General features: G+C 40.9%; 1 protein-coding gene across 2 annotated transcripts; it reads left to right on the forward strand.

The window, feature by feature from the left end:
- Positions 1–371: 371 nt before the first annotated feature.
- st6galnac5b (ST6 (alpha-N-acetyl-neuraminyl-2,3-beta-galactosyl-1,3)-N-acetylgalactosaminide alpha-2,6-sialyltransferase 5b) lies at positions 372–24,753 on the forward strand. 2 transcript variants are annotated; one of them, XM_062452846.1, is made up of 5 exons: positions 4,096–4,190; positions 4,495–4,695; positions 21,691–22,100; positions 23,711–23,818; positions 24,147–24,753. In XM_062452846.1, the coding sequence occupies exons 1-5, from the start codon at positions 4,176–4,178 to the stop codon at positions 24,385–24,387; spliced, it is 975 nt and encodes a 324-aa protein (XP_062308830.1). In that variant the 5' UTR covers positions 4,096–4,175; the 3' UTR covers positions 24,388–24,753. The 2 variants fall into 2 exon arrangements, with proteins under 2 accessions (XP_062308829.1, XP_062308830.1); XM_062452845.1 differs by lacking the exons at positions 4,096–4,190; positions 23,711–23,818; positions 24,147–24,753 and adding an exon at positions 372–448 and having other exon boundaries at positions 21,691–22,563.
- Positions 24,754–25,962: the final 1,209 nt, after the last annotated feature.

A 25,962-nucleotide genomic window follows, 5' to 3' on the forward strand; every position in this document is an offset into this window, starting at 1 on the left:
ATTGTGCTTCACAGCGCTTTTTCAACTTGGGATGTGGCCAGATATAGCAGCAGAGACGTGTCAGGATGGATGTGATTCAATGAGTTTGACTAGCTTTATCAATCACTGAATATGTTGAAGCTAAACTTCTTGCAATGTCACCATAACAAGAGTGAGAGAGTCCATCTCTTCTATGGGTGAGTGCACACACGGGCTGTGTTGTTTTTGTTGACATATTCAGAGGGCTGCACATTTTGTAAGTGAATCTTATAGTATTCTGAATTAATATTTTTATGTGTACTGAAATGGTTAGGGTAAGTTTTGATTTTCTTATGTGTTTTGTTGTTTTCAACAGGCTTTGGCTCAAGCCCACTAGCACTGAATGTCATAGTCAAGAACTACAGGAGGGAAGGAATTACAAGTTTCAAAGACTATGTCATCTGTCTTATGAAGCTCAGAATGTTCACAGGTAAAGGGGGACTGAGATATTTAACTTTATAAAATACTAACTTCATATTTGGGAAGTTATGGTAATTACCAGTCTACACTGAGCTAATGTATGTAATGCCTCACATACCTGTGGTGATAAGTACAGCTCAGTGGTCTCCTTCGATTTGTATGCTACTTTGGATAAAACCGTCACATAAAATCATTGCTAAATTAACTCATGTAGAGGAGAAACAATGGAAGAGGAGGAAACAGTCACAATTTTCTACTGGTGCCTTTTATTATACAAAAAAAACGGTCTAGACTTGCATAAATTAATCCATTTAAATGTATGTGTAAGACTGGGTGTCATCCTACCCCCACTTTTCATATTCCAAAATCTGGAGTTGCTGGACAGTCTCTCCTTGATGGGTCTCACACCTCATTGTGTAACTTACTGTAGCATTGCTAGTCATATGTTGATAAATAAGGGTCAATATGTGGTCTGATTGGTTGTTCTTGGGTATAAAGGGAATTGTACATCATTGTTCTGTGGATTCTTGATCACCTGAGGGCTTCTCCTCAGCTCAGCTGTCCTACTCTTTCTCTCTCTGATATACAATAATCATGGTAGAGCAGGTAAGATTTAAAACCTTCATTTTGTAACATGTTTGCCTTGTAATTGATTTCATTCATTTGCAATGTTATTAAATATATAATTAATTTAACCTTCCTTTGACAATTCTTGCTCCCTAACAGCTCCCAGGTGGCTGAGCGGTTAGGGAATAGGGCTAGTAATCTGAAGGTTGCCAGTTTGATTCCCAGCTGTGTCAAATGACGTTGTGTCCTTGGGCAAGGCACTTCACCCTACTTGCCTCAGGGGAATGTCCCTGTACTTACTGTAAGTCGCTCTGGATAAGAGCATCTGCTAAATGACTAAAATGTAATGATTTAACCCATAAACTCAAATAACTGTAATTCCATTGGTATTGGCATTATTTGGTTACATTGTTCAGTTTCCCCTCTTCCTTTAAACCTAGGGAAATAGTTTTGGTTGTTTGGCTGATAATTAAACCCCCTACATATACATGAGCATGTGCATACTGAAGATCTTTTTTTGTCAATAACTGATTGCTTCAGTTTTAGTAAACCATCACAGAAATCAGAACGAGATTTCACAAATGCTTCTTTAGATAAATTTCATTGAGGGTATAGAGGCTAAAACACACAGTACAGGGGACATTCTCCAGATATTTGCAACATTATTATCTGCAACACCTGCTGCTCTGGTTAGGTCTGCATTAGTGGTAGATATTAAACCCACAAAGACCCAGAATCAAAGCCCCTGCTTAGCATCTGTCCAGAATACATTAACATTCTGCTTTTTTGTCTTGCTTTGTTCCTGTGTAATGATCATCTGGTCACATTTCTATAAAACAGATGCAAGCAGAGCTGTCTAGTCCTCTCCTGCATTGTGTCTGGCAAAGAACGGGTAGCCAGCCGTCTGTCACTCCTTTGGAAAGCAGAGTCAAGTTACAGTAATGACAAAGTTTTGCTATGATTTCTTTCTCCCTTCTGTCATTGTACTCCCATGAGTTATGTTATGAGATGCAACACATCTCCAAACTGTGTGGTGCCTGTGGCAATCACTGAAGTATAACAATATAGTCCTCACACCAGCAAAGTCACAAAAGGAATATTCTCTGTGTGTCATTTTAATACATTTCTAAACTAATCCTTAGAGCAGGCAAACAAATGTTCTCATTTATTTTCCCAACAGGAAATATTTTAAAGGGAGTTTTACATTTAAACTCACGGCATTGTTGGTTCTAACTGCATCTGTCTCCACACAAAACCCATTCTGAGATGAAAAAGCCTTCGAACAAGGTTCCAGAATACCAATCTTCATCAACATAAACAAAGAGATGATGGTTCATTTTGCTAGATTGAAGCACTACCTGGCTAGCTCTGACTATCTTAGATAGTCTTAATTAAGATCCATGTAACAGACTGGAGATGCTAGCAATTCAATGACATGCACATCATATTAAATAATGGGGGACATCAGACACTGTCAAGTCACCCAATATGAATTTAAAACCCATTGTCATCAGGACAGAAGAGGATTCAAAGAACAGTGAGAGAAATCTTCCAAGGAAGCTGCAGGAAGGGAGTTTCAGCCCCAAAGCATTATGCAATTCATTATACTCTTCTCCAATGCATTGCACACATACAGCAAGAGGAGATTTGGCCACCACTGTCTGGAGTAACACTGATACTCCAACCACCCTCCCCTGCCCTAAAATTCAGAATGTGAATGATATATTGAGATACTATTTGAACAAGGGATTGCCATTAAACAATATATGTCACCCTTTTGAAACTAATAGAGAAACCATCTTGTCTCGTGGAAAAAAGTCTCATCTGGCTACAACATAATGTATCCTGAAAAAAAAGAGGTCCAAGAGAAACGGGATACTCTTAACTGACAGAGCACTCTAACCTCACTAACCCCATTAAGAAAAGCCCAGTGGAAATAAGAGCTTGGGATGGAATCCATATGAGATCAATAAACCCCCAAAATATACTTCCCAGTGTGATACAGTTTAAAGTGACCTTGGATCCAAACCATGGGACCGATTGACAGACTGATTAAATTGGTTTAATTGACTGACCTCTCAAGATATTCCTTTAATCCATGGGTAGTTATTATAATTACCGTACAATTAATTATAATTGTAACAAGATATCAATCATATTCTGATACTGTTTCAAATGTGTAAATCAATCATTATTATATCAGTCCCAAGTTAACCTAAGTAATTAGACAATGGATCAAAAAGTATCTGGGAAATTATTAAAGGCATTTCTTGAATGTTTATCTCAAGGATTTCCTCTCACCTGTCCTGGTTTTGCACAAATATGCTGAAAGATGTGTAGTGTCTTGGGAGAAAATTGCTTTGTTTATCAATTCCCTCCAGCTTTTGCGTATTATATGTTCCAACTTCTAAGAGAGAGACTCACCGAACAATGTTTGTTTTTCACCAGGAAATGAAAGCCAGATTCAAATGTAAAGGAGGAGACTAAATGAAATTAGAGGTCGGCTATAAAAAGACTGATTCCCATTTCCCAGCACCTTCAGTCTAGATCATAGCTTCCAGCAAATCTACTTTCCTGTGAGGGGCTCTGGTGCTCTGGTTGCCGTTTTTAGATGAGGAGATGGTATCTCTGCTTCACATGGGGGTACCAGTGTCTGTGGTGGAGTGCACAGGAAACCCTGTGTGCATGCAGATAAATAGTAGAACCTAATGTCAGCCAAATCCCAAAACAAGCACGTAGGTTACATTGGCACTAGCTAATTAGAAAAAGGCAATGCATTTGTATTCACGACACCTTAGTCAATGGATGTCAAATCTAAAGTTAGATTCCGTTGACTATCATGATACGAAAACAATATATTTTACCTGGTTTGACTAGTTGATATTATTACAAGCTTAATAAGAGACCCTCAAACTCTAATAAGTGGGAATTACATCAGATATGCAACTGCGCTCATTAAGACCATGGAAACTATAGATACGCGTCTATCGTCATACAGCCTACTAGTAGGATCTATCGTAGATCGGATGCGCCTGCTTTAGTTGTAATATACTACCAGTAGAAAATCAATTGTTGCTTCTTTCGCAGTTTGGAAAAGCTAATTTGATGCGTGATTGGTCTGCCTTTATTGAGCGTGCAAAGTGACGTGTTGTCTACTCATTGAATGCAAAATGAAGACGCGAGTGGTAACTATTTTAAAACTCCCGAGAAATAGGCTGCTGTTACAGATATTCTATGAGCTCGTGGCCTAATGGCTTTAGTTGGTTTAATATTCGATATGTGGTGTTACAATATACAGATTTTTTAAATGTAACAATGTAGACCGTGGTCATATTGAACCATGAATCACGCTTATCCTAATTGTCAGCGATTCCGAGTCGGTTGCTTAGTCAACTTTAGCCAGTGAATAGCCTACATTTGCGTTAACATTTATTCTCGCTCACACTAATTGCAATACAAATAAACTTCAACTAGTATTTTGTTTTCCAGCGACATGGAGTTATCGGTATCATCATTATTACCATGGGCACCAGTATCATGGTTTATAACCTCAGATTCACCCGCACATCACCGTTCCAGTCGGATGCTGCTGCTGGACCGCCGAACAAGAAGCTCGGGAAAACACAGAAAAAGACTCAAAGACGTTTGTCATCACTCCTAGAGGGATACACTAACATTAACGACCAGAAGGTAAGTCACAACACACGTCTAGGACATTCGTAAATATTGTAAAGAAAGCTAAGAAGAGTTTTCCTATTTGTTTTCTCATTTCAAAAATCATTGTAGATCAGTATTGTAAAATTGTAAAATGTCTTGCATGTTTCAGTAATTTTAATCTCATATTAGTTTGTCTCATTTTAGTGCCTTTGAACATTATAATCTGTGGAAAAGGCACAATGACTTAAATGAGTTATATTGAATGCAATATGTTTTACATTTGTAATAAAACCATTATGTTCTCTACATAGCTATTTGACCAAGAAAGATATCCACTGGTGTGCAGATACTGATACTGCCTTAAATGATGATGCCCAATAATCTCAATGGGGGAACAATTAGTTTGTCTGACTGTCTGTTTGTTCGCCTCTCCATCCATTTCTCTATCTTTCTCTCTCTCTTCTATTTTGCCTCACGTCTCTTTTCTTTGGATACATACTTGGTTTGCGGCCATGTTCACAATGAATTTAATTTACCTACATTGAGTGCAGTTTCAGGTCATTTCAATATACTGTTGCTATAGAAACACACTAATAGGATAGTACATCTCATCAGTTTTATGTTCTTTGGTCTGGACTATGTTGTCTTCTTACATTTAGCAGACGCTCTTATCCAGAGCGACTTACAGTAAGTACAGGGACATTCCCCCGAAGCAAGTAGGGTGAAGTGCCTTGCCCAAGGACACAACGTCATTTGGCACGGCCGGGAATCGAACTGGCAACCTTCAGATTACTAGCCCGATTCCCTAACCGCTCAGCCACCTGACTCCCAATCTTCTGTGGAACTGCAATAATATCTTTAGTACTAACACACAGGATGAACCCGTATCAAAAGTCTCATGTAGTTAACTCTGTTTCTAATTCATAATTGATGGTTATGCCATGAAATATGTACTTTAGGAAGATAGACTGGTTTTGGTTGGAATCCTTTCGAACTCAAGCCAAAATGGCTAGGTTTGAAAAACTTATCTACCCTGCCTTTAAGAATTATCATGGTAATGTCTTCCATAAAAGCAGAGAAACTTTGCAGGATGGATAAAATGGTAAATGGACTGCATTTAAGTAGCACCTTTTTGTACTTTAGCAGCACACAAAGCTCTTTACATATTTGCCTTTCATTCACACACACCAGCGGAGCTGCCATGCAAGGTGCTGTCCTGCCCATCAGGAGCAACTTGGGGTTCAGTGTCTTGCTCAAGGACACTTTGACACATGGCTAGGAGAAGTCAAGGATCAAACCGCCAATCTTGTGGTTACTGCCGCAACTTGCGGTTACAGCCAACCACTGGATGACCCTCTGTACCTCCTGAACCACCCCACCCAAGATCATTCAAGCTAAATACATACTTTCCAATTACGCAAAAACATTTAACTTTGAGCTGACCACACTGTTGACTAAATAAGACTAGATGACTGCAGTTTCATGTAAGAACTATTTTATTTCTACCACAAGCCTCTCACCCATAAGTAGATGAATGCTTCCTCCATTATAACTGTACAAATATTAGCCAACATCCCATGCCAATTTCCAGAAAACCTTTAATCCTGGTATCTTGTATCTCAACCATTAAACAAGCTCACATGTATCCTACCAAACTGTCAGGGTAAGGGCTGGTCATTGTGCCCTCAATGTGGTTGGTTTTCTCAGAGGTATGCTTTAGTAGTAGTAGTAGAAGATTCACAAATATGTTCATTTTTATAGATTGCCTTGTAAGGATGAGGATAGGGCTACACAATCCATCATTTTGGTGGAAAGGATTATGAAGCAATGAGCCAAACAACATTGTGTTTTGGACAATGGAGTTGACAACGTTTGAAAAAAGGATTCAATCCAAACTTGTTGCTCGATCAGTTGTTCTTTTTGTGGAATTATTGGAAGTGTTAGTGAAAGGTAGGATTTAAATAACAGTTAACCATTACTATCATGGCCAACTAAGCTACTTGGTTTCTGCTTCATGATTAATGTGGTCTTTACACAAATTCCATCCATCTATCCAAGCAATGAAAATGCATGTATACAAATAACCTTACTGCGTTAAAGTGCATACTGTAGACAGACTTGGTTGGTGTTTCAAGGCTATAAATACCTTACAGTGTACTGTATGTGGCAGTTACAGACAGTAAGAGGACCCAAATGTGTGTTTAAGGATGAGTGAAGTGAAAGACCTACTTTTGCTTCCTAGTAAAGGACTGTTCTGTTTCAAATGTATTTGCTTTTCTTAACCCTAGTCCCAACCCTAGCCCTTGCTGTACCATAATATTTCAGTTTTCACAATTAAACTCAAACCTTGGGATTTTGCCCAGCAACACAAATAGCAAATATTGTGAACTCGCCAGTTACCAGTTGGTTGTGTTTTTTTTTGTGATGGCTTCCCTTCTAAATTAATTAGAGTTGCAGTCACTCACTCACTCATTTAAACACCCACCCCCCTCTTCTACCTTGCCTCTTCACCTCAGATGCTTTGCAGATTCCAGTAAAAAATGTTGACCTTTGTAAAGTAGTCAGCAGCATCAATCTCACTGCCCTTTATAAACCCTAATAACAAAACCTGCGTGTGTGTGTGTATGTATGTGTTTGTGTTATTACTTATTATTCCAGGTCTGAAAGCTGATCAGTGTTTTGAAACCTTTCCTAGTTAATGTAATCAGATTCTGAGATTACATGGTTCTCTCAAGATAAGAGTAAGCCTATTTTGTTGTAAGATGCTCTATGAAGAAGCTTTTTGTCATAAGCAACACTATAGAGCACAGTCTGTCAAAAGTCATGGTCATTGTGCATGTATAATTCCAAGCTGGGCTACATTTGTGTGGAACATCCATTTGCAATTAACTTCGAGAGGCACTAAATCCACCTCTGGTGTCACCTTCAGAATACCATTAAGAAGCGCAGCCCCCTCCATCCTCCCCACTGATAACTTTTAGCGATACATTCTTCAGTAGTCCAAAAACATTTCTTCATCCTCATTGTGAGGGACAGCTGTTCACTCTCTCGTGGAAAGTAAAAACCTGCCTGGAGGTTTTTTAGAAGATTGTGTTCTTAGCCAGGGGCCTCTAAGCCACCCTCATCTCAATATGATTGTCCTTTTCCCTGATGTCATATTAAAGAGAAAGAAAAGTGAAAAGGACTGGATACAAATCTGTCCCAAATATTGGTGGAATGTCATTAGTGCAGTTGTGTTCCTTAGAAGAAGTTGAATAGAATGACCTTGCTCTGAAAGCAGTATGATTGAGAGTCCCTCTTTGGGGGAGAGCATAAAAGGCTGATACAAATCAGTATGGAGTCAGTGTGGTTCAGTCAGTTTGGACTAATTGCCTGGGTTAGAGCTGGAGCTGTACTTTTAATAATCTTTGTTTATTCTTTTGCTATTACTGCTGCTGGTAGTACTTAAATCCTTTGATTGTTCATTTTGACTCAGCTAATCTAGTTTACCATGTGTCAGGATGTTGGGTTCATCCTAAATCTCTGGTAAACACAATGTTAATTCAGGAGAGTTGGTATGCTTGGACTGGGTAAGGGATGATTGATCACAGAGAACACAATATCAGTCAGGTTCTAAATGCATGGAAAAGCAGCGGACATGCGCAAATTCCCATTTTATCTGGCCTTCAAAGTCTGTGAAATTACCTAGAAGTTGATGCAGTAAACACCCCTGCACGCTCCTTCTTGTTCTGGTATAACAAATCATTTCCTTTGTTGGATCAACCGTTATTTTATCATGATATATTTCTGATGAATGCTGTTTGTGAAAGTCTTTCAGATACATTCATTTCATTTCATTACATTTCATTTTCTCTTTCAACATGAGGTGTGATAAAGTCTCTATTTCTGCATGGACTTTAGGGCAGCAAGTTTCCAACGAATATCTCGAGAACAGCACAATCTGCAAAATTCGTATTTTTCAAGTGTCCTTGTTATAATCCAACAGAGTGCAGTGCCGCGATCGACATTGTTTGGATAAGCATTTCGACATTGCCATGAAAAAAATTGTCGCCAGTCTTTTTCGGCCATGTTCAGCTTTCACCATACGCTTCACTATCACGTGCACTAGGAGGCTGTATCGGAAGCTTTGTGATAACTTGTGTGATTTTTGTTTAGTTAATGAACGAATGCGATTCACAAAGGCATTCGCAATGAAATGAAACTAAACGCTAAACGCACCGGAGTTCGTAGTAAGGAAAATAGGGACATTTGTTTCGTTTTACAGCCGATATGGACAGGTATTAGTGCTGACTGCTGGCATAACATTGAATCAGCTGCTTTCAAAGGGGTTTCTTTATGGATGAAATGCTGGCTAGCTAACAGAACAACAATCTAAAGTGGATACTTTCAGTAGATCAGTGAATTTGGTAAAATAATTAATGTGTTTAATGATGTCAGAATTGCCTGCACATTGCAAATGTGCACAAACTTTAAACACCAAATCAACTACAGCTGGTGATTATAATGTACATTATAATCACCAGCTGCATCATCAGAGCTGCCAACTCTCACGGTTTCGCCGTGTGACACACGCATTTCAACCATTTCTCACGCTCTCACGCCACACCATAGAGTTAATATAACTAGAGCAGGGGTCGGCAACCGTTGACTAACCGTTGCGCTAAAGAGCCGCATGCGGCTCTTTAACGCATTTTCAAAAATATGAAAATGGAAAAAGATGGTGTGAACATATTTTTTGTTTTAATTATTAAAACAGAAATGTTGAAAAAATATTTATTATACACATTTTTACAGCAAAATGTGTATGTGTATAATAAATATTTTATTTCAACATTTCTGTCAACGAAGATTTACGTCATAGCCTGCGACACACGTTTCTTTCAGCTCGGCGTAATGCCAGACAGGTGGCTGTTGCAAACAAACCGGCGGGTGTGTCATGGGCCATGGATCCCAAAGGGAAAAAGAGAAAGATAGCTGAGGAGAACAGAGGATTCAACATTTTTTGGACCGAATCATTTGCTTTCATTGCCAATGCGGAAGGATTGCCTGCATGTTTGCTTTGTAATGAGAAGTTGTCAAATAACAAAAAGAGTAACAGACATTTCCAGGGAAGGCATGCTACATTTGCAGCCGAGTACCCAGTTGGGAGTGAGAGAAAAAGTGCGATTGCATGAATGCTCATTATGTATTTGTAGCCTACTTAACATTTTGATAGTAATATAGCTAACACAGCGTGTGTTGCCTTCATTATAAGGCATATATAAGGCTTTTATTTTTTTTGCGGCTCCAGACATATGTTTTTTGTTTTTTTTGGTCCAATATGGCTCTTTCAACATTTTGGGTTGCCGACCCCTGAATTAGAGGAAGCAACTTTTGTCTTCCAAGATGGCGTCCCCATTCATTTCTATGAAAAAGTGCTCAGTGGCGCATTGAGGCAAGCGAGAGCGCAAAACTGGACCGTGCCATCTTTCCTCTTCCGGTCTAGCTTTAAACAGTGGCTCTTTTTTTCCCTAGCTCCGAGACCTCGTGCACGCTTGCAACTAGCTGTACACGTCATACTTTGCGATAGCCAGTGGCGAGCATAGATTTATATGGTTGCGAGCGTGTGAGCTAAGGCATTGCAGTGGCAGAATGGGGTACAAGTCCGATCAGAGACATGATGCAAACTTTACGTAAATGTATGCTGTCATTGTATAGTATTCCTTTCACTTGGTTGTTAGAAATAGGCTATAGGGCTAAATATAGGGCTATTCTAGATGGAACTCATCACATATGTTGCTTTTTTTCTTGTGATTTGAGTATGATTTCCAACGCATTGTATCGGATTAAATAAACTGTTAACATGAACACCTAGCTCCGTCGTTGTTCTCGCCAGGCAAAGAAAGCTTTTTTGCTATTTTGGTAACAGAAATCTTACATAATGCAGACTTACCATAGCTTACTGTCAACTGTATTTTCAAACGAAATGCCAAGAAATTCACACTGCCTTAAATTTACATATCAGTGTAGAAATGTGGCCTGTGTTTTATATGTTCTACAAAACCAAACGCCTATTAATGGATATAACGTGATCTAACAAGACTTGGAAATAATGTAATAAATAAAAGCTTGAGAAGTGTGTCTAAAATATACTCTATTTAATATTTGCCTTTGAAAGGGGCATATTAACAGAACTAGGCCTATGACGTTTCCATCAGATATAAGTGGGGGTGAAACAGTCACTGAGGACCTTCATTGTCCCACAAAAGCAGTCTGGCTTGATGACACGATTAAAAAAAAGAATAATGGGTGTGTTTAACAAAAGCTTCTGCTAAATGACTAAATATAAATGTAGGCAAGACTAATCATATTTATATCATTTCTGGTTGTGGTTATCAGTTAAAGTATTAATCTTCGTCTTTGCTCCAGATAGACGTCAACAATATTCTCACGCTTAACATAATGTAATATTTGCCATCATGTCATGAACGTAAAAACGTTCTTGACAGAAAAATCAAATCTGTTTTAAAATAACGGGAATAAACTATATTAACAACATTTCATGTTTGTGTGACAACCATTTGCTAAACTTGCTACAACAGGGCAGGCAACTCAAGCCATTTCTCCCTGTGCTCATTCAATATGGCTCATTCAGCTCCAGGTAAATCGGCTATCGGCCAATGGGAACTTTTGTGCTCGTGCCCTGTTAGTATCCGCGAGCACATTTGCAGGCAACTTTTATTGATGTAAGCAAATAAATGGGGTGCTAGTTTACCCATTTCGGATTGTTTTCAAATTTAGCAAAAATCAGGAAAAATTATTTTATGAAAAAGCTAGTAGTATGACCCAGGTTCGAGAATCGAACAAAAATTATTGGGGGAGATAGTTTTGTAAATGTTGACTGGAGTTAATAGAATTAAAACGACGGGAAGAGCCGGAAGTCTAACAAGAAATGCAATACCACCTACATCCACCGGGGCCCACCCCCTAGCCGAGGGGCGAGGGGTGGGGGCTTGCGCCACACATTGTATATCTCACGCTGAAAAGGAAACGCCAACCTAACGTTGTAAACGGTAATGGACGAGGCGCAGGTTAACGGAGTGAAGCATCATTGACACGCAAACAGCCGTGTAAACGGGGGGGGGGGGGGGGGGGGGGGTAGTGAAGCTCGCGAAAATCTATATAAAAATCTAATACCAAATCTCACGCCAAGGGTTTTGGAGAAGTTGGCAGCCCTGCAATCATGGACATGCACTATTCCTACCACTTTAGCCTCCTTGGGGTTGGTCCAAGATGGCCGCTTGAACGCACGCTTCCTGCCAAGCTCTGCATACCAACTTTTGAAAGATAATGAAAATATCTTTTTTTTTTACTACCAAACTAATGAAGCTTGCGCAAGTTCAGTTAGGCAAGACCAATCCCTGCACTCGGGCTTAATCGTAGTGTACACTACTCACTCCCCCCGCTAAGAACGCCCTACCTTCCCCCGTTCCCTGGTCGGGCGGTCGTGCGCGACCCTCCACCACCCCGTCGCCATCCGGTTCCTGTCTCAGTCTTCAGCTCGATTGGTCGTCGGCTGCCGCCACCAGTGTCTGGACTCCGTGGGGGATTCTTCTTCGGGCGTTGGGCAGGTGCCCGTTGATCTATATAATTCCCAGTGGGGTTCAAGCTCCAAACACCATAGTACATTTATTATTCTGTAATAAACATCTTTCACTCATCCCAGGTCTCTCCTGATTGAAATACTTTTCTTGCTAAAACACTGGGTTTTTGATGTTTTAAAATTATATTTCCCAAAATGTCACAGCGTGCTGACAGAAAGAGAAATCTTGTGGCTAAATCCGGCTAGCAATGCTCAAGCATCTGTGACAGTATGTACAGATGTAGCCACGCTCCGTCACAACAAGGTATCATTCGCCACTCGCGTGATTCGAACGCTCGACCTCTGACTTGCCAAGCGCGACCACTACCAACTACGCCAAAGAAAAGCTAGCTTTTCGTTGACGCGGGTGGCCTGCTACATACCTGAAGAGTGAGTTTCACGGTTTTCACACACACATCACCCAATGTCGCTACACTGGTAGCAAATGCTTTAACCCTCGTGCTGCCTTCGGGTCACATGACCCAAAGTTTCATAACGAACCATCGTTGTGTTTACCCAATTTTACCCAATACAAAAACAAATTAAAATAATTTTCTTTTAACCTTTGCAATGTGGGGGGTCTGAGACAGCCCAACGGTTAAAAGAAAATGCTTCACTTTGTCTTTGTATGCGGTAAATCTGTCGCAATACGACGGTGGGTCACAATGACTGATGGGTCAGAATGACCCGAAGATAACACAAGGGTTAATTGACAACTGCCACGACTATACTGGGCTGACAGACTCTATGCCACTTGCCGTGTCAGATGAAGATTTTCATTCTTTGCCTATAACCCCCAGCAAACCTTCAGCTTCCAAGAAAGGCATGTTTGAACTAGGCCATCACTGCCAATGATGATGTTATCGCCACTCTTTCCAGGCTAATCAATGCAAGGTCCGATTCCATAGAGAAAATGGTTGGCGACAACGCAATGAAAATCGAGGGCTAAAAAAACCTGTTGACTTTGTATGCTTGGAAATCAAGGATGTTAAGTTAAAGGTAGCCCACATCGAAAAGCGTGTCAAAGTGGAGGAGGGAAAGGTGGACTTGTGCCAAAGAAGAATCGCGGAACTTGAAAGATACTCCAGACGGTGGAACCTGAAACTGTATGGAGTTCCCAAAGCTGATGGGGAGAACGTGCGGCAAGAGACAATCAAAGTCTGCCAAGTTATCCTACCTGCGGAGAAGTCTAAGCTAGCGGATGTTGTCGACACTGTACATCGCCTTGGCACGAGACGGCAGGTTGACTCCAAGCCTAGAGGTGTCATTCTCCAGTTCACATCGCCGTCCTATAGGGATGCCATTTGGAGAGCAGCCTAGAAATCTACATTCTTACGCAATAACAATCTACGATTTGCTGAAGACCTCTCGAAAGCAGACAGAGAGAGGAGAGAGAAACTGTGGCCAATTGTGGAAAAAGCACGAAAGGAAGGGAAAGCGGCCTACTTCATCAGAGGGCGCGCCTTCATCAACGGATCCGAAATCAACCTTCCTCCTTGAGGACTGTTATGTTTGTTCCTTATTATAAACCGGGCGCAGCAGCATGTTTAGTTCTGGTACTCTTTACTCAATAACAGTGTTATAACTCTTTATTCAATAACCATCTTAACACATGTGGTCACTCATCTCCGGTCTACAGGTCTACCCCCTAGACTCTCCTATGTCACTTGTCACGTGACCTATCAGATCCAATCAACACATCTCCCTTCCTTTATAAGTTAAGCATTTTCTATCTAAACAAATGCATTCAAAACAAGTAACTGCATTACCACATAACAAATAAACCACATTTGTTTATGTTATACTTTAGCTTAACTACAAGCATCAAACTTTGTTTTCTCAGTATAAAATATTCAAAACCAAACATAAATTATACTGCCATAACCACAGCTATAAACATTCACTTATTGACTTTTCCCCCTCTTATTATTTTTTAAACATCTTTTTCTCCCCCCATAGTCCATAACTCCTTCAGCAGGATTCTATCAGTCTCTCAGGTGGTTTAAGCATCCTGCTGGGTCTGTTTTTCACAGCTGGTGAACTGGGTACGGTTTGACCAGAGTCAGTAGTGTTCAGGGAACTCGGACAGTCTTTGTTGCCCGTAGTGGTATTTATCACCTCCGGTGGCTCTGTGACAGTCTCTGAGCTGTTGGTTTGTAGACGGATGTCCACTCGATTTCTCCTCAGGGCTGATCCACGATCTGTCTGGATGAGGTAAGAACGAGGTGCCACCTCCTGTTGTACAAGTCCCTGCTGTGTCCACATTCCTGTCGAGTAGTCCAGAAGGCGGACTCTGTCCCCTGGCTTCAGGTAAGGCAGCTGTTTTGCACTTTTGTCATGCCTTTTCTTCTGCTTCACCTTCTCCTCTTCTTTGGCTTTCCTGACCTTTACTGCTCCCTTTGGTTTTAGCAGGTTGTCGTGCATAGGCAGATTAGTGCGAAGGCGATGTCCCATCAACATCTGGGCTGGTGACAGGCCATTTTGCAGTGGCGCGCTCCTGTAGATCAACAAACTTTTGTGAAAATCCTCATTTCCATCGTGTGCTTTCTTCATTATTCCTTTGATGATCTTAACTGAGCTTTCTGCAAGTCCATTTGATCTTGGGTAGTTTGGGCTTGATGTGTGGTGGTTAAAACCCCACTCTTTAGCGAATGCTTCAAATTCGCAGCTTGAAAACTGTGGTCCATTATCTGAAAACAGTTCCTTTGGGACTCTGTGTCTCGCAAAAACAGTCTTCAGAAAAGCAATGACGGCTCTGCTGGTTGTGGACTGTAATGTTGCAACTTCTGGATAGTTAGAGTAGTAGTCTGTAACCACGATATGATTTTTTCCGTTGCAATCAAACAAGTCAGCTCCAACCTTGCAGTATGGGTATTTGGGCACTGGGTGTGGCATCAGCGGCTCTGCCTGCTGTTTGGGTCTGTATGTGAGACATACTTCACAAGAAGCCGTAGTATGGCTGATATCTGTGTTCAATCTTGGCCAATACATAACTTCTCTTGCCCTCCGCTTGCATTTTTCTTCTCCCAAATGTCCTTCATGTATCTTTTGTAACATTTCCTTTCGCATTGTTGGTGGAATGACAAACTTGTTTCCTTTGTATATGATGCCATCCACAACAGTGAGTTCTGTTCGACACATCCAGTAGTCCTGTATTGCAGCTGGACATGTTTGTCTTTGTTCAGGCCATCCTTTCAGTATTGTCTCTTTTAGTGTTCTCATGCTGTGTTCTTTCTCTGTCTCTTTTCTGATCTGCTCTCTTCTCTCTTCAGAAACCGGTAGAGATGACACTATCATGTCCACATAAGCCTTTATTTGTGCTGTTCCCATTTCATCTGTCCTTTCATTTTTGTCAACTGCGCGTGAAAGCGTGTCAGCGGCGAACATGTACTTGCCTGGTGTGTAGTTCATAGTCACGTCGTATTTTTGCAGCCGTATCATCATGCGCTGTATCCTCATAGGACAGTCATTGAGTGGCTTTGACATGATTGACACCAGTGGCTTATGGTCAGTTTCCACTTCAAAAGCTTGTCCATATACATACTGATGGAATCGCTCACATCCATAGGTGCTGGCCAGTAGCTCCTTCTCGATCTGTGCATATCTAGTTTCAGCTGATGTCAACGCTCTGGACGCATAGGCAACAGGTTGCCAGTCTTTGTCATGCAGCTGTAGCAGTACTGCCCCTAGTCCGTACTGTGACGCGTCAGCTGTAATCCGTGTGCTTTTCTCCGGGTCATAGAACTTGAGCACAGGCTCGTTGGTGAGTATTCTCTTCAAGTTTTTAAAGCAGTCTTCCTGTTCATGTGACCATGTCCATTCATTTTTTTTCCTCCAGGAGACACCTGAGTGGCGCTGACTTTGTTGACAGCTGAGGTATGAACTTTGCAAGGTAAGTTACCATACCTAGAAACCTTCTGACGTCATCCTTGTTTTCAGGACGTTCCATGTTCTCGATGGCTGACGTTTTCCTTGGGTCTGGACTAATCCCTGCCTCAGAGACTACATCCCCCACAAATGTCAATGACTTAACTCCAAACAGGCACTTTTCTTTGTTAACCCTTGTGTTATCTTCGGGTCATTCTGACCCATCAGTCATTGTGACCCACCGTCGTATTGCGACAACTTTACCGCATACAAAAACAAAGTGAAGCATTTTCTTTCAACCGTTGGGCTGTCTCAGACCCCCCACATTGCGAAGGTTAAAAGAAAATTATTTTTATTTGTTTTTGTATTGGGTAAAATTGTCTAAATACAACGATGGTTCGTTATGAACCTTTGGGTCATGTGACCCGAAGGCAGCACAAGGGTTAAGTTTTAAGTTTACTTGCCGTGTCAGGTCGAGCACCTGTCTCAGTCGCTCATCGTGTTCTTCTCGGCTGGACGCCCACACGATGATGTCATCCATCATGGTATCGACTCCTGGGATGTGTTCAAAGATCATGTGTATTTTCTTGTGGTATACTTCTGGTGCTGACAGGATCCCATATGGCAGACGTAAGAACCTGTACCTTCCCTCTGGCGTGTTGAAAGTACAAAGCTTTGAGCTTTCCTCGTCTAGCTTCATTTGCCAGAACCCTGACGACGCGTCCAGTTTACTGAACCACTTGGCCCCAGCAAACTGTGCCATGATCTCTTCCCTTGTCGGCAACTTAAAGTGTTCACGTTTGATTGCTTTGTTAAGATCCCTTGGATCCAAACACGTTCTCAGCTTTCCATTGGGCTTTTCCACAGCGACTAGGGAGCTGACCCATGATGTAGGTTCATCTATTTTCTTTATCACTCCTAGTTTCTCCATTCTAGTTAACTCCTCTGTGAGTTTTCCTCTCAGCTTGAATGGTATCTTTCTGCATGGATGAACTACTGGAGGCACATTTTCATCAACTTGTATTTTGTATTCCCCCGGTAAACATCCAAGTCCCTCAAAACAGTCACTGTATTCCTCCATGAGTGAGTCATGGTCATTAGAAGGTTTAGATGAGACTACGAAGACTCTCTTCACAAGGTTTAGTCGTTGGCATGCTTGTAATCCCAATATTGGCTTGACACTCATATCAACAATCAACAGCAGTGCTTTTATTTGCTTACCGCGGTGTTCGAATGTTGCGATGCAGCCTCCTTTGACCGGCACTTTTTCTCCCGTGTATCCACTCACTTTTGTTTTCACAGGGAATATTTTGCTTTTCACAGTGAGTTTCTCATACTCATTCACAGATATGAGGTTGACTGAAGCTCCCGTGTCCAGTTTGAATGGAATGATAGTCCTGTTAACAGTCAATGGTACTATCCATTCTTCTTCATCTTTAGCCTCCTTCATATGCACTGCATCCACAAAGAACTCCTTAATTTCCTCTTCAACTGCATGTACCTTCTTTTTCTTGAAGGCCTCCGCTTTGCAATATTTTGAGAAGTGGTTCTTCTTCCCGCAGTTATGACACTCTTTGCCATATGCTGGACACGACATTGGTTTGTGGCTCCCTCCACATTTACCACATTTAAAGTCTGTTTTAGCCTCTCTTTGCGACTTGTATTTATTTGGATGCTTAGAGTACTGTTCTCCTGTTTTTATCGCATGTACTGCTGTCTCATCCCTGCGCAGCTCTTTGGCTTGAGCACGTGTGGTTTCTGCTGCTCTACACATGTTAATAGTTTTGTCCAATGTCAAGTTTTGCTCCCGCAACAGTCTTTCTCTTAGTCCATTATCAGGTATGCCACAGACGATCTTGTCTCTAACTAGCGAGTCTTTCAAATTTCCAAATTCACACGTCTTACTCAGTGTGTGCAACTCAGCTAGATACTGATCAAAACCTACTCCTTGTTTTTGATCACATGAGAAAAACTTATATCTCTCAAATGTAATGTTCTGTTTTGGCACAAAGTACTCTTCAAACTTGCTAGCATCATCGTCGAGTTGGAAACTGTTGTAAATATCCAATGCATCTTCACCTATCACGTGCAGCAAGATTGACGCTTTTACCTTATCGTCTTCCTCCGCTCCACATCCACTTGCAGCCATATATATGTTGAATCTCTGCTTAAACCTTTTCCAGTTATCAGCCAGATTTCCTGTTAGCGACATAGGTGTAGGTGGACTTAGCTTATCCATGTTTCCTCTCCGTCTCTTTTCTTTGACGATCCGACACTTGTTGCTAGCGTTAGCCTCTCCTGCTAATCCTTGCAGCGTGCAGAACTCTACTTCTTCTTCCGGCGAAATATCCTCGTCTGACACCATGTTATGTTTGTTCCTTATTATAAACCGGGCGCAGCAGCATGTTTAGTTCTGGTACTCTTTACTCAATAACAGTGTTATAACTCTATTCAATAACCATCTTAACACATGTGGTCACTCATCTCCGGTCTACAGGTCTACCCCCTAGACTCTCCTATGTCACTTGTCACGTGACCTATCAGATCCAACCAACACAAGGACTGTCATAGACTGTGCCTGGTGGTCAACATAGACTGCCTAGATAGCTACCTTTGATGTGAGCAGATCCCACTCCCGGTTCCAAGGTGATTTAACCTTCGTTATAACTACAGGCTTTCTGGAATATTGGACGTTTGACATTTCATTTGCTCTCTCACTTCAGATTTTCTTTACCTGCAATATAGGCAGTGAACAAACTCTTTGTTGTTTCTTGTTCTGGCAGTAAGCATTGTTATGGTAATCTATTCTCACTCAATCATTTATATCTATATGGTATGCAACGCTGGTTTCCATTATATTCTTTCTCGATTTGCGATTGTTGTTTACCTCTTAGTAGCCTATTTTGTTTTATATTTCACTTTGTCGTTATCTATTGTGTCACTCAATGCTAGGGGGTTGAGAAATAATGTAAAACGCAAAGCATTATTTCTATTTGCCAAACAGCTTAAAACATATTTATGTTTTTTTCAAGAGTCTCATTCAGTTGCTAAAGACGTCAACTTCTGGAGATCTCAGTGAGGTAATGATGTGTGGCTCTCTCATGGTTCTGAACGCTCTGCTGGAGTTATTACTCTAAAGAATAACTTCAATGGAAGTATTTTGCACCCCGACTGTGACCCTTCTGGTCATTTTATTTGTCATAGAGATGTCAATACAAAACGTGTTGCCTCTAACAATAACCTTTGCAGAGCTTCCTACTGGAAGCTTAATAACTCTGTGTTACAACATGAGGTAGTCAAGATGGAGATCCAAAATTTAATTACACACTTTTGGAACAAAGCTATAACTGACAATTTACACAGTAATAACTGGGAGCTTTGCAAGTATGTGGTTGGAAAATATTTAAGAAAATATGGGAGTAGTCTTGCCAAAACAAGGAGAGCTGAAGAAGAAAGTAATTACACAGATCACCACCTCTCTTGTTCAAAAGCCTGTTGAAAGTCTTTCGGAGGTTTCTTGAGGCATGGACATAGCGATCCACAAACTGGCATTACAACACGGACAATATTCGTACAAATTAAGTCTCCCCGGTCAGTTGTTGTGTCTTATTTATGCGAAGGCGATACAGAAAATGCAATTTTACAGCATCGCATAGCACAAAGGAAAAAATACTAAAGTTAATGTAAACATAGCAGACAACTCGCTCAACCATTGTAGCTACATGTAGGCTAATGACTTCTGTAATGTACTAAATGTCTAGATGTTTGTGGTGATAAGAAAATTCAACAGAAAACCAATATAATACGTTTTGATCAACATCACATAAGCAAATTATTACGTAGGAAACAGTAGACAAATGAAGGCGACATAATTATTTGCATGAATGTGCCACAGCATTGGCAATTTGTTTAAAATAGTGAGAAATGTATTTCACGATGTGCATAAGTGATTAGAATAGATGAAGTTAAACAAGTACTTCAGAGATTACAGAGATTTTCGATTGTGATCTGAGAAATATAGGTACCAAAGCCACTGAGAAGAACTGTCATCACCAGCTGCATTATGGGCATCTATCTATAATTCCAGAAATCTGTGGGTGTCACCAACAACATCCCGGGCACTGTGCACTATCTATAGTTCAAGTAATCTGTTTTGGTGTGTTTCACTGACATCTTAATCACCGACTGCATCACGGGCACTGTGCATTAGTTTAACAATTTTTTTAAATTTCAGTAATATTATAATTGTATTATAAAGTCCAACGGAATGGTAGTTCGATGAATCAGATTATCTGAGACATCAAATTGGAATTTAATCTGAGAATATAGTTATTTTCATATCAAGGCATGAAATTATGGGATTATGGTATTATTTGGTGGAGCGTTGATTATTTCTTGACCATTTGTCAGATGTATAATTTGATAAGGCACTATGATCAAAAAGTACTTTCTTATTCTGCAGTGGGAGACTTGTAGTGCATGTACTATGGTATGATGAAGTCGCTCTGGATAAGAGCGTCTGCTAAATGACTGAATGAATGAAAGGGATTGCTTATCTTCACGCAATAGACCGAGCACAAACAATTACATTATTTTTGGCTCAATGCTGACAAACTTTCCCTTTTTCTTACTTTCTTGGATCATATAGGAACTACATCTGTTAATAGAAGTGCAGGAAAGCAGATAGGCAGCTGTGCTGCTTATCTCACCTGCATGCATGTGTGTGCTGAGCCAAGGTCCTGCTCGGCCCAGCAGAGTACCAGAACCAGAGCACATCTATGAATGCCAATGGCCCTGGACAGAAAACCTTGGAATAATTCATGAAAAGGTATTTTAGTATAAGAGATGGGCTGCCCTTTTGTATGGCCTTCTCTGTGCTCCGGTATTGATTGAGCAGTAGAATTTAGCGTGTACATTTTTCCAGCTTGCCTGTGAAATTGCACACATCCATAGGTTTGCTCTGGAGTTTGATGTCTGGGAGGATACATTTCCTTCATTTTGATTGTATTATTCTTTGATTTGTGAACCAATTTTCATATTTTTCCATATCAGTGCACAGTTCCTATGAAAGGCCTCTCCTCGCACTCTACAAATCTCCAGAATCTGTGTGAATTGTGAATGTGTATTGTGAAAATATCAAACATAACTAAAGTACTAGACTACCTGCCTCCTACTCACCATTCCTCCTTGTCCAGATACCTGGTCGTCTACCCTACAGTAATAATAATCATTTGTATTGGTCGGCAATTGTATCATTGGGGAGCTTTCCTCTGCTGTGTAGAGTGCTGTGGGTCTGAATAGCCAGAAGAACATGCAGGCTTGCATACTGCGACCCGCAGGAATTATGTCATCCTGGCACTTTCGGTGCAATCTACTGTATCAGACATAATACTGCATCCAACAGTACACACCAAAACTTGTTTGACATAACAAGTAATAGTACAGGAGGGTAATATGCCATTTGAAAGGAAGTAATTGTCTCTCCTGGCCACACTTTACCCTTCAACAGTTTTTTTGTTTTTTTCTTGTGTCCCCAACAGCCTCTACGGATGCATTGTAACTGCTGTGCTCTGGTGACCAGCTCAGGCCACCTCACAAGCAGCCAGAGGGGGGCCGAGATTGACCGCACAGAGTGCGTCATCCGCATGAACGATGCCCCCACGGCCGGCTACCATCGTGATGTGGGCAGGCGAACCAGCCTGCGTGTCATTGCGCACTCCAGCCTGCAGAGAGTGCTATTGAGCAAACAGGAGCTGCTCAATTCCAGCCAGGACACCGTGTTTCTCTTCTGGGGGCCCAGTAACTGCATGAGAAAGGACGGGAAAGGACTAGTTTACAATAACCTCCTCCTGGTCAATAAGATGCTACCGAAACTCAAGGTGTTCATTGTCTCTCGTCTGAAAATGCCTAAGTTTGACGAGCTCTTCAAGAAGGAGACTGGAAAAGATAGGCGAGTTGAAAGTTCTGGGGGGTTTTTGTTAGTTTTTTGTCAATTAAGTTGTGTTTCAGTGAATAAGTTAAATTATGGTGGAGTCAAAGATTTGAGCACAGTGTGTTATTCCCTTGAAGCACAGGCAGGCACAAGTGGCTTTTTGGCAGCTCTTTTCTCCAAATCCAGCTTGAAAACCAAACACACAGTATTGAGAAAATACAGGGACCATGTCATCTTAACATAAAACAACAGCATGGACAGCACGTGGAAAAACATTTTACCAAAGTCAAATACAGACATACAAAACCCCTTGTAGACTGCAGTGCTACAAAAGGGAATGGTCTTCCCTCCTTATAAAAGTTCACATAGAACAGAAGTATGTTGTGACCAGCATAAACTTTTTAAATGGCACATATAATATCCTGTTTGCTATTTGCTTGCCAAAGTCTTACTTAGAGTAGCCCAACAAGACTTACTTGAATTCAAGCTGAGACTTCAAAATAAAAGTACTCTTACTTGTTCTAAATGAAAAAGTGGATAACTAACTAATGTAATTTACATGAACTTTCAATAATGACATTATTCTTAAGAAAGGTAGACAAATATTATACACAATGTAATGACAACAGTTACACAATGCTTTGGAGTATTTGAAGTACTATAAAGAAGACACACATATCTTTTTTTACATTTGTACAGGGCCAGGAATTTCAATATCCAACCCATACAGTTGCATTTATGGGATTATAAATCTCACAATGCATCACCCAGGCTTCAAATGGACTATCATAGCCTCATATCATAAAGTAAATCCTCTTAAAACCTGACATCTATGGCTTTGACCTAAATCCCTACAGTGTTTGTAGTTCAGTTAGTTAAGCTCTCTGTGCTAAGACATTTACTAGGATAGGTCTAATGCTCAAATTAAATGGAAGATGTTGCAGTTTGGATTGATTGTATTATACATGGAACAGAGAGCTGCTTGAATACCAAATCATTAATCAGCATTGATTGATTGATGATCAAATGTGACCTGCTCAGATATCTAGATGCATGACAGGTAGTCTACTGTGCACAGGTTAGATGGTATTTGGGGTGCTTTGTTATCTGCCAATAGGAAGACAGTGAGAGAAGCTCACACAGTTTGCAAGAAGATATACAGTAGCTAAACTAGGATTTGGAGATGAGACAAATTGCAGGTCCAAACAGACTCAACTTGGCAGCAGCCCTGGCAAAGGACACCCCAGCTAACAGGATCAACCCAGACAGCAGTGGCATGACTGCCAGATGAGATATCTCCAGAGAGACACTGGATAGTCCAGACTCAAGAAACATCCCCACTGATTGTTCTCACTACACAATAGCATTCCATTCTACTGCATTCCTTAAACAAATATATACCGACGTCCAAGTGAACATCATTTGTTCTTTCATTTAAATACAACGGGAAAAGTATTTCATTATTTACCTCGGTGACTAAACATGAGTAGAAAAAGTTAACGTCTGTGGTTTGCAGGAAAGTGGTCAAAATGCTTGTTCATTCTGGTTTGAACTCCATAACATTGAGATGCAGTCCGATAAAACATTGTGAACATTTTTGTATGTAATTCTGTGTATCTCATCCTCAGAAGGGTATCCAACTCATGGCTGAGCACAGGCTGGTTCACCATGGCTATAGCTTTGGAGCTGTGTGACAGCATTAATGTTTATGGCATGGTGGCTCCTGACTTCTGTAGGTATGTACCAACTTAAAGAATTTCAGCACTACTTGAATAGATTATAACTGCTTAGTATATTAACTACGCATGTATTATTGTAGGAGTAGAGGGTGGGATGGGAGGATGGAAGAAGGATGGATCCAGTTATAAGTCTGACATCAAAAGATTAGATTAAATTTCAACTCTGTGCTGAGATTATTCTGGCTCCTCTCAGCTTTAAGTCTATGATGGTGTGCACTAGGGAATGGTATTACTGTAGACTTGATAAGCAGATGTTGGCACAGCAGTGTTGTATGATCTTTTTTCTCTTTCCCCACACCTTCCCTTTTGTATCCTCCTCCTCGAGGTCTTTCCACCATCCCTCCATGCCCTATCATTACTACGAGCCTTCAGGTCCTGATGAGTGTGCCATGTACCTCTCCCATGAACAAGGCCGTGGCGGCAGCCACCATCGCTTCATTACGGAGAAGACAGTGTTTGCCAACTGGGCACGGACCTTCAACATCCACTTCTACCAACCGGACTGGCTACCAGCCCCCTTCCCCGCAACAAACAGCTCCCCCATCCCTGGTCCAGTTGGCTCCTGAGACTCCCCAGACTTGTCCCGTCTCCCAGCCTGGCCTCCCAAAAATGAGTTTGTGTATTTGGATTGGAGCTGTTGATTTTATTCCTAATCCTTATGGCTGCCTTTGGGAGCAGCAGCGTGACTACTGGTAGCTGTTGCCACTGCTGTCTGAGTATGGAGAGTCACAGAAGGAGGTGGATGACTACTGTTTGGACTGGAATGTATGGGTCGTGATTTAAATAGTTAACAGTTTATGCTTGAATGTAAAATCAGACAAGCCATAAACTGATAACTGTTTTAACTATATATTTTGCTATGTATCTTGTACTGCTATTTGTATAGTACTTTTTAGTCATTTGTTCATGAACAGAAATGTGTATGTACAGTATCCTTAGCTAAGATCATATGATACAAAGACAGATTTACAGCGTGACTGAAACTTTTTGGGGGGTTTAAAAACCCATGTCACACCAAATAGGCTTACTTTGTATAGATACTACAGAGCAAGTAGAAGTTCACGCCACTACAAATGCACAAACAAAAGTGTTTGAGATCCGAATTTGTGAATTCAAACCATAGACTGTAGTCTATATAAAGATGGAAGACGCATCTCCACTTCCAAAATATCATAATACGATTGCTGCCATCTTGCGCTAGTGATGTAATTTGAAGCCAGAGTCTGAGCAGTAGTGATCAGGTGGTGGAGCCGCGGTGTCAAGGGCCTACCCATACACTGGCCCGACCCAATTGCGAGCACACGCCACCTGAACTTTTTACAGAGCCTGGCTGCTCAAATGTTAGAGCTAATGGTCTTTCCTGCTCGTTGAACTGAGACTGAAGGCTTGTTCAACTAAGATAAATACAACAACTAACCACATAGTCATATTTTAAGTCACACATACTATATTTCTAAAAATAAAAGTGAACCTAATTTAGATTATAATTAAAATTAAACTTGGTGGACAGCCAAATCATATATCTTTAGTTCATCGACTATGCTTTAGCTAGGTTAGCACCACAGTCTATGGTTAGCACATGCATTCAACATGTTAGCAACTGGTAGTTAGCAATGCAACACACAGTCCGCAGGTACCTCCGCGACTACTTCACTCAGAGCAGTTGTCAATCATAGCTGTCAATCATGACGTCTCACCCCCTTTTTTATATAATCAAATAACTAATTAAAAACAAACTGATCAGAAAATGAGCACTTGAACAGACATCAGAGTGATAAGAACCACCAAAAATGACAGAAACATCTTCGGAAAAAAATTTGATATGCATTTTGGAGGCATCTGCTAACATGGAGGGGACGGGACATATGACATATACTGCAGATAGTCACCACAGGGCGATCGAGATGCTTTGTCTTCACTTTTGGGGAGCTGTCATGCCGTCCATCTTTATATACAGTCTATGATTCAAACCTGCAGGCTTTTTTCCTGCCACATCAGTGTGCATGGAGCAGATGATTGTTATTTTTTATCAATCAACTATAATCAATTTTTGTATTGGTATGATGGTTACTAACCATCAAAGGGGGGTCTGTCGTGGTTTATTGATTATAGGGCAGGTAGGCTGGCATGTGAGACACTCA

This window comes from Osmerus eperlanus, chromosome 26 (assembly GCF_963692335.1).
Source record: "Osmerus eperlanus chromosome 26, fOsmEpe2.1, whole genome shotgun sequence".
Classification (NCBI taxonomy): Eukaryota; Metazoa; Chordata; class Actinopteri; order Osmeriformes; family Osmeridae; genus Osmerus; species Osmerus eperlanus.